General features: G+C 40.5%; 1 protein-coding gene across 1 annotated transcript in view; it reads left to right on the top strand.

Annotated features, from left to right (window-relative positions):
- The window catches only part of LOC124598534 (Down syndrome cell adhesion molecule-like protein Dscam2), a 394502-nt gene that overhangs the window by 314664 nt on the left and 63398 nt on the right, over window positions 1–16440 (top strand). The window contains exons 27-28 of the mRNA XM_047136007.1: window positions 6685–6861; window positions 9155–9343. Of these exons, the coding sequence (XP_046991963.1) occupies window positions 6685–6861; window positions 9155–9343 (366 nt within the window). The remainder of the gene's footprint in view (window positions 1–6684; window positions 6862–9154; window positions 9344–16440) is intronic.

The following is a 16440-nucleotide window of genomic DNA, read 5'->3' as shown; positions in this document are numbered from 1 at the left end:
CTTCTCTGTCTGATTGCATTGCTGTGCCAAAGATAAATTGCTGCTTAGCATAAAGATGACACATTCAGTTGCAGATAAGCACAACAAAAAGACTGTTACACATTAAGCTTTCAGCCAAAGCCTCCTTCAGAAAGGAGGACAACCATCGTTCACGTAAGCAAGTAGACCTCATACTCAAATGACCACTATTTCTGGCATGTCTGGCTAGAATGCAGCAGTGTCACATCAGTAGAAACAGCAATACCAAGTGGGGTGGGGAAGAAGGGAGAGGGATAGCAGGGTACCCTGGGCTTTTCAGTAAATTTTTAATTTATTTTTGCTATTTTCTTTCTGTAAGTTGATGTCTAGGAAATTAATGGTGGAAACACTGAACTGTGGCATGACCTTTATGTTAGTATGCCACTGATTCACATTTTCTAAGAACTTCAGAAGTTGTCTAGTGGAACATTTCCACATACAGAGAATATCATTGACATATCTATACCAATTCTTAACAAGTTTTGCCAATGGTTCACTCTTAAGAAAACCAGTCTCCCACTTGTCCATGAACATTTATGCTACCAAGGGGTATATGGATGAGGCCATTGCCAGTCCATCTCCTCACTTATATTAGCTTGCTTGAAAATGGAAATGACTCTTATTTAAGCAACATTCAACTGTACTAATTATGATTAGCTGTTCTTCTGGATTAACGTTATGTAAATACAATGATTGTGTCACAATATTATTGCAATTGTTCACAGGAATGCTTAAGAACAAGCAGTATACATCGGAAGAAGCTAATTATGTGTTTGTCAGAATTCTAAGAACTGTTAACTTGTTTACTAAATATAAACTGTTCTTAACGCTATATTTCCCTGTGAGAATCCCACTTTGTTTGAAGATCTGACATTCTAGGTTATCTTTGGAAGATTTCGGACCCTGTTTCTGCGGTTGCCAGGCTGATTCAGGTGAGATCTGTATACACCTAAGGCCTGTATATGAGTACAGTGTTGCCAAGCAGTATCCCCATTACCTCCCTGAGACATCAGAGTCCATATTTGCAAGCACAATCCAACCACAACTCGCCGTCGGCACATTTCCTTCCCACTCAGGTGCATTCAGCACATAAAGCCCGAGCATTTCAAAAGGGATAAATGGCATGCTATTTCTCCACTTGCATAGAAAGCTCAGTGAGCAAACACAGTTGAAAAAAATTATTCCTGGTTTTGCACAAACCTGCAAACTTTTATGGGAGTCACCCCTGATGTTACTTCTTTCAATCCTAATTTTAAGTTCCTTCATGATTAGATACTCATTGTCCTTTCTCTATTAGAGTTGAACTGCTTGCCAAATTTTTCCTGCACATTGTACTTTCATAGCTATATTCTTCTGTATAGTTAATTCTAGATCTAATCTGTAGATGGTCAAACACTTGGGTTTTGTGGTCTTATGATAGTAACTTTTCCTCTGGTTCTGTCAGGGTTAATGTTAATAAGTTCACAATGCCATCTGCAAACGAGAGTTTTTGTTGGGTTGGAGTTCTCACCTTTAAAGACAGAAACTGTTTCAGCTTCTTCTTTTGACAGGGTTCAAAATAGTTCAAATGGCTCTGGGCACTATGGGGCTTAACATCTGAGGTCATCAGTCCCCTAGAACTTAGAACTACTTAAACCTAACTAACTTAAGGGCATCACACACATCCATGCCCGAAGCAGGATTCGAACCTGCGACCGTTGCAGTCGCGCAGTTCCAGACTGACACGCCTAGAACCGCTTGGCCACACCGGCCGGCTTTTGACAGGGAAAAGTATTATAAATGATCTCAGAAACTGTTTGTTGTGTCACACTCAAGCAATTTACTCATCATCAATTTGGAAGAACAGCTGAACATACTTAATACAGTGGAGTGTTGTTGAAATCAAAATTGTTTCTGCTTTCAAGGGAGCAGGTGTTCTGGCAGTGACCTCACCCTTGTCTACCCTGGTAGCAGAAATATTCATGTACAAGTGAGAGACTGATTTTCTTAAGAGTGAACCATTGGGAAAGCATGTTGTGTATTGGTATAGACATGTCTATGATATTCTCTGTACATGGAAAGGTTCCACTAGACAACTCCAAAAGTGAAACTTCCTGGCAGATTAAAACTGTGAGCCAGACTGAGACTCGAACTCGGGACCTTTGCCTTTCACGGGCAAGTGCTCAGTTTTAATCTGCCAGGAAGTTTCATATCAGCGCACACTCCGCTGCAGAGTGAAAATCTCATTCTGGAAACATCCCCTAGGCTGTGGCTAAGCCAAGTCTCCGTAATATCCTTTCTTTCAGGAGTGCTAGTTCTGCAAGGTTTGCAGGAGAGCTTCTGGAAGACGAGGTACTGGCAGAAGTAAGGCTGTGAGGATGGGGCGTGAGTTGTGCTTGGGTAGCTCGGTTGATAGAGCACTTGCCCGCGGAAGGCAAAGGTCCCGAGTTAGAGCCTCGGTCCGGCACACAGTGTTAATCTGCCAGGAAGTTTCATATCAGCGCACACTCCGCTGCAGAATGAAAATCTCATTCTGGTCTCCAAAAGTACTTGTAAAATATGAATACTAACATAAAGGTCAGGTTGAAGTTAGGGATACCACTATTAATTTCCCAGACATCAGCTTACAGATAGAATACGGCAACCATAAATTTACAATTTATCGAAGACTCCTTTACTAACACGTTCAACCTAGCTTCCTCTCAACATCGTGTAGCCTACAAACATGCAGCATTCCGCCAAATAATCAACTGTCTCCTTCCTCTACCCTTGTTCCAAGAAGTCTATGACAAGGAACTAAATACGACAATAACAGTGGCCACAGATATAAATTTGATTCCAGCATTGTTGATAAAAAAAAACCTAGCCAGTTAACAACTTAAATAGATCATAAAGGTATTGGTGTAGCTTACCTTTTATAGATAAAACTTCAGATAGGATAAGCAGTATTTTAAAGGCAGAGGCATTGTTTGGGTTTCTTTCTGTCCCACAGACGTTAGATAAACATTTCTTCAATTCAAAAGTTAAGCAACCAGCCATAATGAAAAACAGGGTTTGTAAGATCTGTGAAATGTGCCTACTCTTTCTTCACAATAGACAAAAATTACCTGAGGAGAACCATTTTAACCACACATACAACACAAGAAATAAAAAGAAATTTCTGTTACCTGCATATCTATTGAAATTAACAACAAAATGAAAAGGATAGTTGGTACTCACCATATAACCGAGATGCTGAGTCACAAAAAGGCACCACAAAAAGACTGTTTGAAAGTAAGGTCAACAAGGCCTTCGTCAAAAAAAAAGAAGAGGCAAGGTACCTAGTACCCTACAGGTGCATGCACCAGGTGATACAGGTGTGTGCACCAGGTGCATGCACTTGCACAGCACACACACACACACACACACACACACACACATGACCACAGTCTCTGGCAGCTGGAGCTGGACTGTGAGCCACAGCACATTGTGGGAGAGGCTACTGGGTGGGGGTAAGGAGAAGGCTGAGAGGGGGAGAGGTACCAGGGTAGGGCTGGGGGACAGTAAAGTGCTGCAGGGAGCATACAGAGATGAGGTGGGGAGTGGGGCAGCTGGATGCAGTCAGGATGTTAGACTCACATGTGCCAACCAGAGCCACACACCTCCCTCCAACCATGAACCTCTTCCCATCCTACCCAGTCATCCCCTTGTAATCTTGCAGGAATTTGTCACTTCTAACCTGGTCTCACCTCCCATATCTTTCCCCAGTGAGTCCAGCATCAGTCATATATCCATAACCTGAAAACAATCCAAGCCTCATTATTCTTCCCATAGACAAAGGCTGCACCACAGTGGCCATGAAACACAACCATGATCTCATCCCAGAAGCCTAACAGGACCTCCAGCAGCTCCTCAAAGCCTTAGTTCCACCCCAAATCCTGATACCTGAATCCATTTCTCTCCTTATGCCAGCAACCCTCACACTTGCACCTTATACCTGCATCCAAACTCCACAAATCCAACCCAATTGGTTTCCCTAATGGTTGTCCCATTCTGACAGGGTACAGTGCTTCCACAGGACAAACCTATGTCTTTGTTAAGCAACACCTCCAAAGTACTGTCTTTAACTTACTTTCCTACTTTTAAGACACTACCCATTCTCCATCACCTTTCCGCAGTTCATATCCTGTTACCACCATACTCCATGTTGGTCCCTGTGGATGTGACATCATAGCTCACCAATAACCTCCATGTCTTTCCTAATCCTCCTAACTTCATCCTGACCCATAATTATTTCACTTCTGATGGCTGAATCTGTAAACAAATCCGTGGTACTACAGTGGGTACTCACATGGCACCGTCCTAAACTATCTTATTCATGGGCCATCTGGAGGACTAATTCCTTTCCAGTCATCACATAAAACCCCTTGACTGTTTCAGATTCACTGATAGCATTTTCATAATCTGGACTCATGGCAAGGACGTAACCTCAGCACCAATTCCGAAATCCACTTCACCTGAACCTCCTCTGCTCAGCAGGGCACGTTCCTAGATGTCGATCTCCACCTATGAGTAGGCTCTATAAATATGTCTGGTCACATCAAGTCCACCAACCACCAACAGTACCTCCACTTTGACAGCTCTTCCATGTAGCCTCACCACCTGTGGATGCAACATCTGCAGTGGAGAACAGAAGTTATTGATAGCTGTTATTGATTTGTAATATCCTACATAGTTAATTCATAAAAAGGTTTCCTGTGCCACGTCCTCCTCTGATACAATTAACCCTGTTAACCAGCCACCAACCAGCTCTCCTCAGATCACCCAGGATAATGCTGGCCTTGAAAAGCTCAATCGCATTCGTCACCAGGGCTTCAAGTACTTCTCATTGTGCCTTGAGATGAGCGATATACTGCACAAAATCCTACAAGCATCACACAGCGTGGTGTTCTCCTGCCTACCCAACCTACAGAATATTCTTGCCCATCCCTGTTCCAATCCTGCACCTCATGGGTCATTTCCTTGTGATTGATGAGGGTGCAAGACCAGTCCCATACACCCACCCACCACCTCCTACTGCAGTCTAGTCACAGGCTTTTGTTACCCAATAAAAGGCAGGGCCACGTCTGGAAGTAGCCATCGTATATATTAGCTATGCTACAATTACTGCACAACATTCTATGTGGTCATGACAAGTAATGAACTGTCTACTTGCAACAATGGCCACTGCCAAACTGTGGCAAACCGTGAACTTGACCACCCAGTAGCCAAACATTCTATGCACCACAACACAAATGCTTCAACAGTTGCTGCACTACATGAGCCATTTTGACAATCCCTTCTAGAACAAGTATCTTTGAACTAAGCAAGTGGCAATTGTCTCTCCAACTTAACCTGTGCTCTCGCAGTTCCACTGCCTAAACCTTCACTAACATGTTTTCGACTCCCTCATCTTACCTTTCCCCTTCTCTCTTCTGTCCAGATTGTCTACTGCCTTCACTCCCATTCTTCTTCCCCCCCATCATATGATGCAGGCACAGTTCAAAACATCTGTCACCTAATTTAACATGTTAAAATTGTCTACATTATTCAAACATTTGAACTTTAGCTAAGAAACAAACATACGCTTTTCTCTGTTATAAAATAATAGGTTGCATGTCTGAGTACTACATTGCATTAACTGGCTTGTATCTCCCTTCAACTGCCCACAATTGACATGGCAGCAGAGCATTGTGCGCGTTCATACATCCTTGCATTCATGTACTTTTTATTTTGCAAACAGGTTCTTATGCACATTATCTTTCCAAACTGGGCTTCGCCAGATGATGTGCGATAACAGTAACCAAAAGCTGGTTACATTTTTTGTATTTATATGCAGAAAATATAGCTATTTCAAACTATCTCTGATAAAACGGTTCATCTGGATACAATTCAGTGTGAAATAGCATCTATTAAGTAATTTTGCATTTTGAGGCAAAATAACATGTATTTTGCGGTTATTGCACAATGTGAACTTTTCTGGTCCTTAGTTGTAGGTGAGTGGTTGCCTTCCCTTATTTTACATATCCAAAGCCCCTCTTAATTGCATAATTTCTGTAAAATACTACTGTATTTATTTCTGTTACGCATTTGTTAGTGCTATAAACTAACCCAAGAGAACAATATTTAACACAGTATTGCGTTTAATAGTTTCCACATAAGCAAGCTATAAAAATAACTTGCATATATAGGAACATAATGTCCAGAATCAAAAGGCAGATTGAACAGTATTTTTTACAGTTTGTGTCTTAGAATCTGCACTGAACATTTAAAATTTCAAGAAGGAATGTAGAAAGGAACAGACAAATGTAGACTTTAGTAGACCCAAATGACTCTTACTTTAAAATGATGACTTCCTGTTGAAATAAATAAACATATTTGAGAGTTGCACAAATTTGCAGCATCTGTCGTATTAATATTGTGGTATGTTTTGTACCTACTGCCATAGAGTTAACCTCCTATGTTGAAATTTGGCACAGTACAAGGACAAAGTTTGAGGTTGAAAAATTGTATCAAGCCACATCAAACAGTAAGACCAAACTGTAGTCTTTGACATGATGTGCAGCTTTTATAATTTTGAAGTTCCTGTTGTTGCTTTCACCTTTACTGTGGAATATATTTATCTAAAGTATATTTATGCTACAATATTAATCTTACAATCATTTTCAGCTCCTGCTCGAATTGCATCATTTTCCCAAGTTTTACATGAGGCTCTAGACTCTCATGTGGCACTTGCATGCATTTCTATTGGCAACCCAACACCAAATGTTTGGTGGCAGCATGGGAAGGAGATTCTGAAAACTGACTCCAGATTTAGAATATCCAAGAACTCTCTTCTCATTGCAAGTAAGTAATTAACTTTCTTCAAGATTTATTCCATTTCATTTCTATTTTTGCTTATTCCTTATGTTTCATAAATAATGAAATTCCTATCTTGAAGCAATAGTCTTTCAGAACCAATTAGGTACAATGAATCAATATCCACAGCAACTATCACAGTTCCAACATTTATGGAACTTTAACCAAATTTGTGAAGACTAGTAAGATGATAATGTATTAATGACATCATGCTGGTTTCTGTAGTAGTTACCGTAATTTCCAACAGTGCAAATTAAGGTAAGCAATGTGAAACAAATGCAGTTTAACAGCTAGTAAAATGCCTCTGATTTCACAAATTTGGCATTGTGTAAGTTTCTGGAGAAACAAAGTGACAAATTTACACAGTCATTTACTAAACATAAATACTGTAACTAAGAGATAAACAGCAGACTGAATAGAGAAAAATTCAAGTGATGTAATTACAGCCAACACAGTGGAATGCAAACTCTTCCAAGGAAATCTCTCATTGTAATGTTTTTGGCAAAATGTTCGTGTGAATACAAGGAGAATGAAATTTTAATGAATAGAGGGGGGAGGGAAAAGACGGAGTCAGCTAGAAACCATTAATCTTCATATATCCATATTTAAACTGGATGAAGGTGGGACACAGCTGGTATAATTTTTATTAAAAATGAAATTTCTCCAGCTGTACTTCAGGTTTTTTATTTACTTTACTACTAGTTTTGGTGTTGCGTCAATGCCATTTTCAGGCCCGTGCACTTTGCTGAAATCAGTTGTGTGTGGCTCAGTCTAGAAGTCCACAGTGGGCAGTAACTAGTGTTGTAGACTGTGTAAGAACTTAGTAACATTGCCGCCTAGCAATGTTGATAACATCATTGCTTTGGGAGATCATGCAGAGACAGCAATCATTCAGCACAGATGGTGATATAGATAGAGCAGCAGGTGTCATAGTGGAGATATTGCTGGTGGTTGGTAGGTTTGATATGGATGGAGGAGTTGATGTTCCCACTTCAGAGGTGTAGATCGACATCAAGCAAGGTGGTTTGTCTTGAGAGGACCAGGTGAAATGAATAGGGGAGAAGATGATGAGATTGTGAAGGACTGTGGATAGTGTCCTCACCTTCGATCCAGATCATGAAGATGTCATCAATGAACCTGAACAAGGTGAGAGGGTTTAGGATTCTGGATAGTTAGGAAGGATTTCTCTAGATGCCCCATGAATAGGTTGGCATAGGATGGTGCCATGCAGGTGTCCATTGTTATACCAGGGATTTGTTTGTAGGTGATGCCTTCAAAGGTGAAGTAATTGTGGGTGAGGATATAGATGGTCATGGTGAACAAGAATGAGGCTGTAGGTTTGGAATCCATTGGGCATTGGGAAAGGTAGAGTACAGCAGTGGCAAGGACACAGGCATTGTAGATGTTAGTGTCAAGGAAGGTGGCATCAATAGTGACGAACAGGGGCAGGAACTATGGAGAGCTGATGGAGGAAATAGTTGGTGCATTTCTATAATAGGGTAAGTTTTAGGCAACACGCCGAAGGTGTTGGTCTACAAGAGCAGAGATTCTTTCACAGGGGGGGGGGGGGGGGGCGGCACAGGAGGCCCAGTAACTGGCCACAATGGGGCATCCTGGGTGGTTGGGTTCATGGACTTTAGGAAGCATGTAGGGGGTAGGAGTGCAGGGATTGGTAGAGGTGATGGGAGAGAGGGACTCGGGAGAGGTTCTGGGATGGGCCTAAGGATTTGAGGATAGACCGGCGATCCTGTTGGATTTCTGGAATGGGGTCACTGTGGCAGGGTTTTTGGGTGGACGAATCTGACAGCTGGCACAGTCCTTCCACCAGGTAATTTTTGTGGTTCAAAACCACAGTGGTGAAGAAGCCTTTATGAACTGAGTCGACCAATGTTGAACCTTGCTTGACTCAGTTCACTCAATCCAAATGTGGTCCTCCCCCAATGTTAACATGCCAGAATTTCTTAACATCAAACCTTGCCTCACCAACATTCCCAAAATCCCCCAATATGCTAGCTAACCCTTCACCCAGAGAAAGAATCGCAGCCCACCACCTACAAAGTGATCTTGACCTTATAATCCTACCAGCTGACAAAAGCTCCACCGCTGTGGTATATATACTCTTCTTCCTTTCTGCAATGGTGTTTGGGGGTGGCACTTATTAACAATTGAGAGTTAATTTTGTTCTGCTATAGGCATTGCCTAAAGTGTAGTCAGTTGCTTCTTTCTTTCCTTTTAATCTTGTAAGCCAAAACTAAATGTTTGCTGCATGTCTGTTTGCTAGATTTGAAGAAGGAGAATGAGGGAAACTACTCATGCTATGCAAGAAACTTGTTCGGTGAAGATAAAATAAGTTACAAGATCATTATAATTTTGCCTCCTGAAGTTCCCTTACTGGAAGTTATTGGTTCTGACCATCACAGCATTAAACTACAGTGGACTTCTCCGGAAGATGGAGGTGCACCAATTTTGGGTATGTATTTACTTAAGAGTGCGAAAATTATCTAATAGTTAGCTGAGTACAATACTTTTTATCAACATTGTGCATTATAATCAGTAAATAATGTATGGTGAAAGCCCACATTACAGGGACTGTAAAATCTGTTGGGACCTCTGAATTAAAACATAAAAGATTTGTAGTGACAAGTAATCACAGGGAGACACTGTAGGCAAGGGGTGACAAACATGTCTTTATAATTGACTCAGTTGGGACGAAATGTAGACAGTGTAAGTTATTTAACTTAATCTCCACAATCGTCACATAACACAGGTTATATTCATTTGTATCAAGAAAGTAGTTGCTAGGTCAACAATGCAGGAGTCTACAGGGGGCAGGCACCTAGTGCCACACACCTGTGTCACTTCTGTATAAGCTCTCAACTGTGAACTATCACCAACTGTTGTTTCTACCTGGCAGGCATGTGGCTTAATGCTAGATTCACACTCTATAGTGTGCTCCATGTAAATATTTGTAGAAAAGTTGCTTTGCTCTTAACCCTTTTGTTTGGCGACACGTGGCATGGAATTGTGTGACCATGTGTGACCAAAAGGTGTTGATAAGCTCTTTGTGTAGCTGTCACCTTTTGGCACTAGAGATTTCTGTACCTAGAATAATTTATTTTTTTTAGTCTTCTGACTGGTTTGATGTGACCGGCCACGAATCCATCTCCTGTGCCAACCTTTTCATCTCAGAGTAACACATGCAGCCTACATCCTCAATTATTTGCTGGATGTATTGCAGTCTCTGTCTCCTACAGTTTTTGCCCCCCAGCTCCCTCTAGCACCACAGAAGTCATTCCCTGATGTCTCAACAGATGTCCTATATCCTGTCCCTTCTCCTTGTCAGTGTTTTCCACATATTGCTTTCCTTTCTGATTCTGTGCAGAACCTCCTTAACCTTACCTTATCAGTTCACCTAATTTTCAACATTCGTCTGTAGCACCACATCTCATATGCTTCAATTCTCTTCTTTTTTGGTTTTCCCACAGTCCATTTTTCACCGCTATACAATGCTGTTCTCCAAATGTATATTCTCAGAAATTTCTTCCTCTAATTAAGGCCTGTGTTTGATACTAGTAGACTTCTCTTACCCAGGACTGTGCTTTTTACCAGTGCTATCTTGCCTTTGATGTTCTCCTTGCTCTGTCCGTCGTTGGTTATTTTGCTGCCTAGGTAGTAGATTCCTTAACTTCATCTACTTCATGACCATCAATCCTGATGTTACATTTCTCACCGTTCTCTTTTCTGCTACATACTCATTACTTTTGTCTCTCTTTGATTTTCTCTCAATCCACATTCTGTTCTCAGTCGACTGTTCATTCCATTCAGGAGATCATGTAATTATTCCTCACTTTCACTCGTTATAGTAATGTCATCAGTGAATTGTATCATTCAATCCTTTCACTTTGAATTTTAATTCCACTCCAGAATCTTTATTTTATTTCCATCTTTGCTTCTCCAGTCTTTCCTTCTCATCCTGTCCAGTAAGTCTCCCCTGACACAGAGTTCTGGGTGAATTTTCTGAACTGTACCCCTTTTCCTAAACCTCTCCAGTCCTTTTCCGTCACCCCTCTTCCTTCCCCTTCAACTCTTCTGCCAGAAGAAGAATCCACTGGCTCAAAAAGCTTGTAAAAGTTAATCCCTTTGTGTGTGTGTGTGTGTGTGTGTGTGTGTGTGTGTGTGTGTGTGTGTGTGTGTTCTCTGCTGCTGCCCCTTGGTGAGTAGGTCTTTTTTATCTATCTGTTTACATCATTTTGTAAGTACTCTTTCACATTACAAATTGCATCTGTCTACGGGTGTCTGCAAGTTCAGGTTCTTTTCTTCAGCATTTCTGTGATATTCTCCCATGGGTTAAACAAATATGTAACCATTTGTACTGCCCTCTTCTGTATATGTTAAACATCCTTCGATAGTCCTGTTTGGTATTGACGTAAGAATCACTTACCGATCTTATGTGAATAACACCATGAACTACCAGCCTGGAGGTTGTGCACACAGTTTTCCCTTCTCTAATCAGATTCCATGTTCACTTAAGATTTCTTCCTCACTGCTGCTGTGGATTTCATGCTCACATGGATTAAACACCTCTGCAGTTGTCAGTACTTTTGTTTCAGTACCATTTTTGGGTGTGTTCTTTTTCACATTCAGCATGTTTTTAAAATATTTGTTTAACTGGTGGGATCAAATTCTGGATTGCAGATCAATCTTTTGATCTGGCTCAGTAACATTTTTTAAATGTGAAATCACTTCTTAACAGGAAATCATTTTTATCATCTCTTTTCTTTGTAGTGGATATACATTTGTCCTTTTTATTACAACTAACGTTTTCCATTTTATGAGCTTTAAATTAACATACACACACTTTTCTTGTAGTCTGTAATTCATGCAAAATATACCTTTCACAATGCATTTTGAACATTTCTTATCCAACAAAATATTTGAATTAACCATTTTTGAGGACTGAGATGTGCCGTTGCACTTAGAGAGCCCTTGATTGCACTCTTATATCAGCACTGCAACCATGGTGAGAAACATATAAAAATTAAAGTGCCACACGTATGTGCATTGTTTTTGGACAAGTGAATGTTGTCCTTGGAGACTGCCTCGATAATATCAGAAACATCCATGCAATGGCAGCATCGTGTAGAAGTCAGTTCAAAGCATGCCAAATATGAGATATGTACATGAAATCAGAGAAACAAAAAGCAATACAGAGAAGCTGTGAGCATAAGGAAAATGGTGTGAATGGATAACAACAGATGGAGCTTGGGTATGGGATGCTTGCAGCATTAGTGCCATGTGAGCTGTGCTTGGGCTTGAGTTAGGGGGACATGGAAATGACAGCTTCACAATGTAAAATTGTATGTGATATAAGGTATCTTTTCTCAGAATCTATATTAGTTAGAGAGTTAATTCTGTCACTATGTGTCCTGTCAATGTTGAAACAATGATACTGTAAAATCTTGATCAAAGACTCGAATATTAAATTTTTCACTCTAGGAGCTACACTTTTCGTATTATTGCCTGTAATTTTTTGTTTTGCAGGTAATGAGCATAATACCATTTCAGTACATTTCACATTATCTGTCCAATCACTCACAGAAAATTTGACAGTTCTATTTTCAGTAAAAATCTGAGAAAAGTTACATTAAAAGTGGAAATGAAACTGTCAGGAAATTTACTTCAAAGTTGAAATAGCACCGGTGTGCAGCTACAGTCTTCATCTTTGAATGCTTTCCAAAATCTTTTCACAGCACCTCTTTTCATCATCTGTGCCTCCTTTACTAAACTTTTGAGAGAGCTGTCTGCATCTCGTATCCTAGCCCGATCTAAGACCTACTTGACACTCACCATCTGGGAGCCAACAGGAATTCCCAGTAGCTCAAGAACCTGGAATTTTGTGACCTTGGTTAAATGATGCGACAGCATCATATACACCAAAATGAAGTGTGTTAAAACCCACAAACACTGTTTTTGGGAGATGATGCCATGTTACACTGTCAAAGTTTCATTTGGGTTTTGTGTTCTTCAGGAGGTTTACATCAAACAGATCCCTGAAGACTGGTTTAATTTCCTCCATTAGAGCCACTAGTAAACTGTGGTGATGACTGTAATTCTCTACTGTTGTTTTTTCCCAATTATATTTACACCAACTGTTCTGATCATCAGGACATAACCCATGAGTAGGATGCTCATTTGCAGAGGCAATGAGGAAAAACAGTGCCCATACAGCTTTCCTCATAGCTTACACATCATCTGTTGTTTGCCTGATTGCTAGACCATAACAGTTCTGAATATAGTCTATTGCAGCATCAGTCAGCCTCCCTTTACCATCCAATATTTTTCCATCACTTAGCATTTTTCCTTTCATTGTCGTCTTTCGACATGTAAGTCTAGCTCCCATTCTTTTCTGAACATGCCTCATACTATCAAGCTTCTGTATCTCAACATTTCCATATGGTTTACTTTTCATAACATGCCTAAAGGCTTTTGAATCACTGTTCCCCAAATAATGTAAATAATATACATCATACCACTGATAAATGTGATCAGATATTGTCTTTACTCCAGCAACTTCCATACCACCACTGTTGCCTGAGTAATTTGCTGTACACTTATCACTATGTTGGTTGCTCAGTTCATTTGTACAGTGACAGTATTTTGACGTAATAGCCACATCAATCACCTTTCCATTGTCAACATTTGTAGTTGTAACAAGCTGTTGTTGGAGGTATGACCCTGTTTCTGCTGTGTACTCTGCAGCGGAGTGTGCACTGATATGAAACTTTCTGGCAGATTAAAACTGTGTGCCTTACCGAGACTCAAACTCGGGACCTTTGCTGCATAGTGAAAATCTCATTTTGGAACACCCCCAGGCTGTGGCTAAGCCATGTCTCCACAGTATCCTTTCTTCCAGGAGTGCTTAATTCTGCAATGTTCGCAGAAGAGCTCCTGTGAAGTTTGGAAAGTAGGAGACGAGGTACTGGCAGAACTGAAGCTGTGAGGACGAGTCGTGAGTCGTGCTTGGGAAGCTCAGATGGTAGAGCATTTGCCCGCTAAAGGCAAAGGTCCTAAGTTTGAGTCTCAGTCTGGAACACAGTTTTAATCTTCCAGAAAGTTTGAATAACATGGTATTTGCGGTTTCATCTTGCTACAAAACACTTCTCATTTTCCCAAATATCATCTAACTGTTACTGAAAGTGTTTTATAAACAGTAGGCGTCCACCCCCCCCCCTCCCCCACACCCACTCCCCTTACCCAACCTGTACACAATACCTGGATATGTGCCTAGCACCAGGCTCCCAGTGCACTATGCCTCAAATAGTCTGCCAACGACAGCTATGTGGGCCAGCCTCCACATACCACCTGTGGTGGGTTGCAAGACTAGAGCGCACAGCACGTGGCCCCCTATGCTGCCTGCTTGAGCCATCCTCCACACAGAGACAGCACAGCCAGCATTCCTCCTCACATTGTGTTCTACTGTCCAAAGATGGCGCCGAATGAAACTTTGTTCTGTAACGATGTCTCAGTTTCCTTAAAAAGTGATAGTGACGTGTGTAAAATCTGCGTAAAAAAGGTAAAGAGAAGTATCCTATGCATCCAGTGCAGGTCGTGGTATCACAACAAATGTGTTAAAGTGAATCTAAAATATATAAAAGACGAACATGACTGGACATGCCGTCAGTGCGTTGTGATTGTCACGAAAAACGAGGTAATGGACACGATAAAATCAAAAGAAAAAATAATAAGTGTGCTTACAGAGGATTTAATGACTATAAATACGAAATGTGAAGAACTTCGGCAGAAATATCAAGAACTGGAAACGAAATACAAAGAGATAGAGCGAGATCATCGTCTAGCACAAGACAGTGTTGTTAACCATCGTTCTGCGCAAAAAACGTGGCGTTTGCCGAAAAAAACAGACAGACAGTGAGTACAGTTCCGGCGATACCGCTAGCAAATAAATTCACAACGCTAGACGAAGACTGTGATAAGACAAAGAACAATGACGAACAAAAATCAGTGACGAAACTTCCAATCGAGTGCGCAGCCAAGAAAACATCTAATACGAAAAATAAACCAGTGAACATCAAACGACGAGTTGTTGTACTTGGTGATAGCCACGCCAAGAAGATTGCCGAAAAAATAAATGAGTACAGTACGTTATTCACGGCAACAGGTATGACGAAACCCAGTGCACCTTTGACTGAGGTAATTAAGAGCAGCAACTCACTTAATGAGCTATCTAAGAATGATGCCGTCATAATCATGGGTGGATGTAATGATGTATACAGAAATGAGAGTAAACATGTGAGCCAGTGTTTATAAACTACATTACTTGACCGGAAAGTTCCGAACATCATAGTTACTAGTTTGCCTCACAGATACGACCTGCAAGACAATTCCATCGTAAATCTGGAGCTTGCAAAAGTAAACAGACAATTCTACAAAATATGCAAGTCCCAACAAAATGTAACATTTCTTGATCTTCCAGATGCAAGAGATTTGTTTACGAAACATGGACTACATTATAATAACGCTGGCAAGTCATACGTTGTCAAAATGGTAGCGAAATTAATACAAAAAGACGACGACGTTGCAAGAAAACCAATTGCTGTGCAACCAGTTTCGACCAAGGAAATGGATAAACGAGAAAACAATTTCAAAATCGCAGCAACAACTCAAACAGGAACATCACGTCCAGAAGATGAGACGGTGCCAGAACCAGCCTCAGAACATACAGCAAAGACTGAAATTATCGTCAAGAAAACTGTACCTACTCATCATCCAGATGCTCACACACAGGGAAACTGATGAAGGGGGCCAGTTCTATCCGAATTTGGCCCAATACAACGAATCCAGAACAAGCAGTCAACACTCAGGTGGACGTTCCGTTACTTTATAGTCAAATTAGTTTTAAAGACCCTCTACCTAATAATATATGCAATAGTAATTTTGTTATGCACTTGAACATAAGAGGTCTGTCTGAAGGAATGATCAGGAAGCTTTATGATATAGAAATTTTGCTAGAAAGTGTGAAACAATCTGTGAAAGTAATATGCCTTAATGAACATTGGCTAAAATCTGAAAATATCAGTCTCCTGAATAAACTTACAGGTTATAAACTGGCTACCAGCTTTTGTAGGACCAATGGGTATGGAGGCTCTTGCATATTAGTTCATTCCACAGTAGACTATGATATCAGACAGAATTTTAGCCATCTGAATGAAGAAGGCACATTTGAAAGTTGTTGTATAGAACTTAAAGAGTATAACACACTAATTATCAGCATATATCGCACCCCTGGTTACCATATAAGCTCTGTATTTTTAGATAAGTTTGATACATTGCTACATAAATTAAAATGTGAGAAACTGTACAAGAAAGTGGTTATATGTGCTGACTTCAACATAGATGTAAGGACTGATGACAAATTTTCTTCACACTTAAAGAACCTGGTAGCCACAAATGGGCTAAATCTCAATTTCGATCAGTATACAAGAATTACAGCAAGCTCTGCAACATGTATTGACAATATTGTAAGTAGTTATAATTATTATGTAAAAGAAA

Source organism: Schistocerca americana, chromosome 1 (assembly GCF_021461395.2).
Source record: "Schistocerca americana isolate TAMUIC-IGC-003095 chromosome 1, iqSchAmer2.1, whole genome shotgun sequence".
In the NCBI taxonomy this organism is placed as follows: Eukaryota; Metazoa; Arthropoda; class Insecta; order Orthoptera; family Acrididae; genus Schistocerca; species Schistocerca americana.
This window is presented reverse-complemented; position numbering and strand designations above follow the sequence as displayed.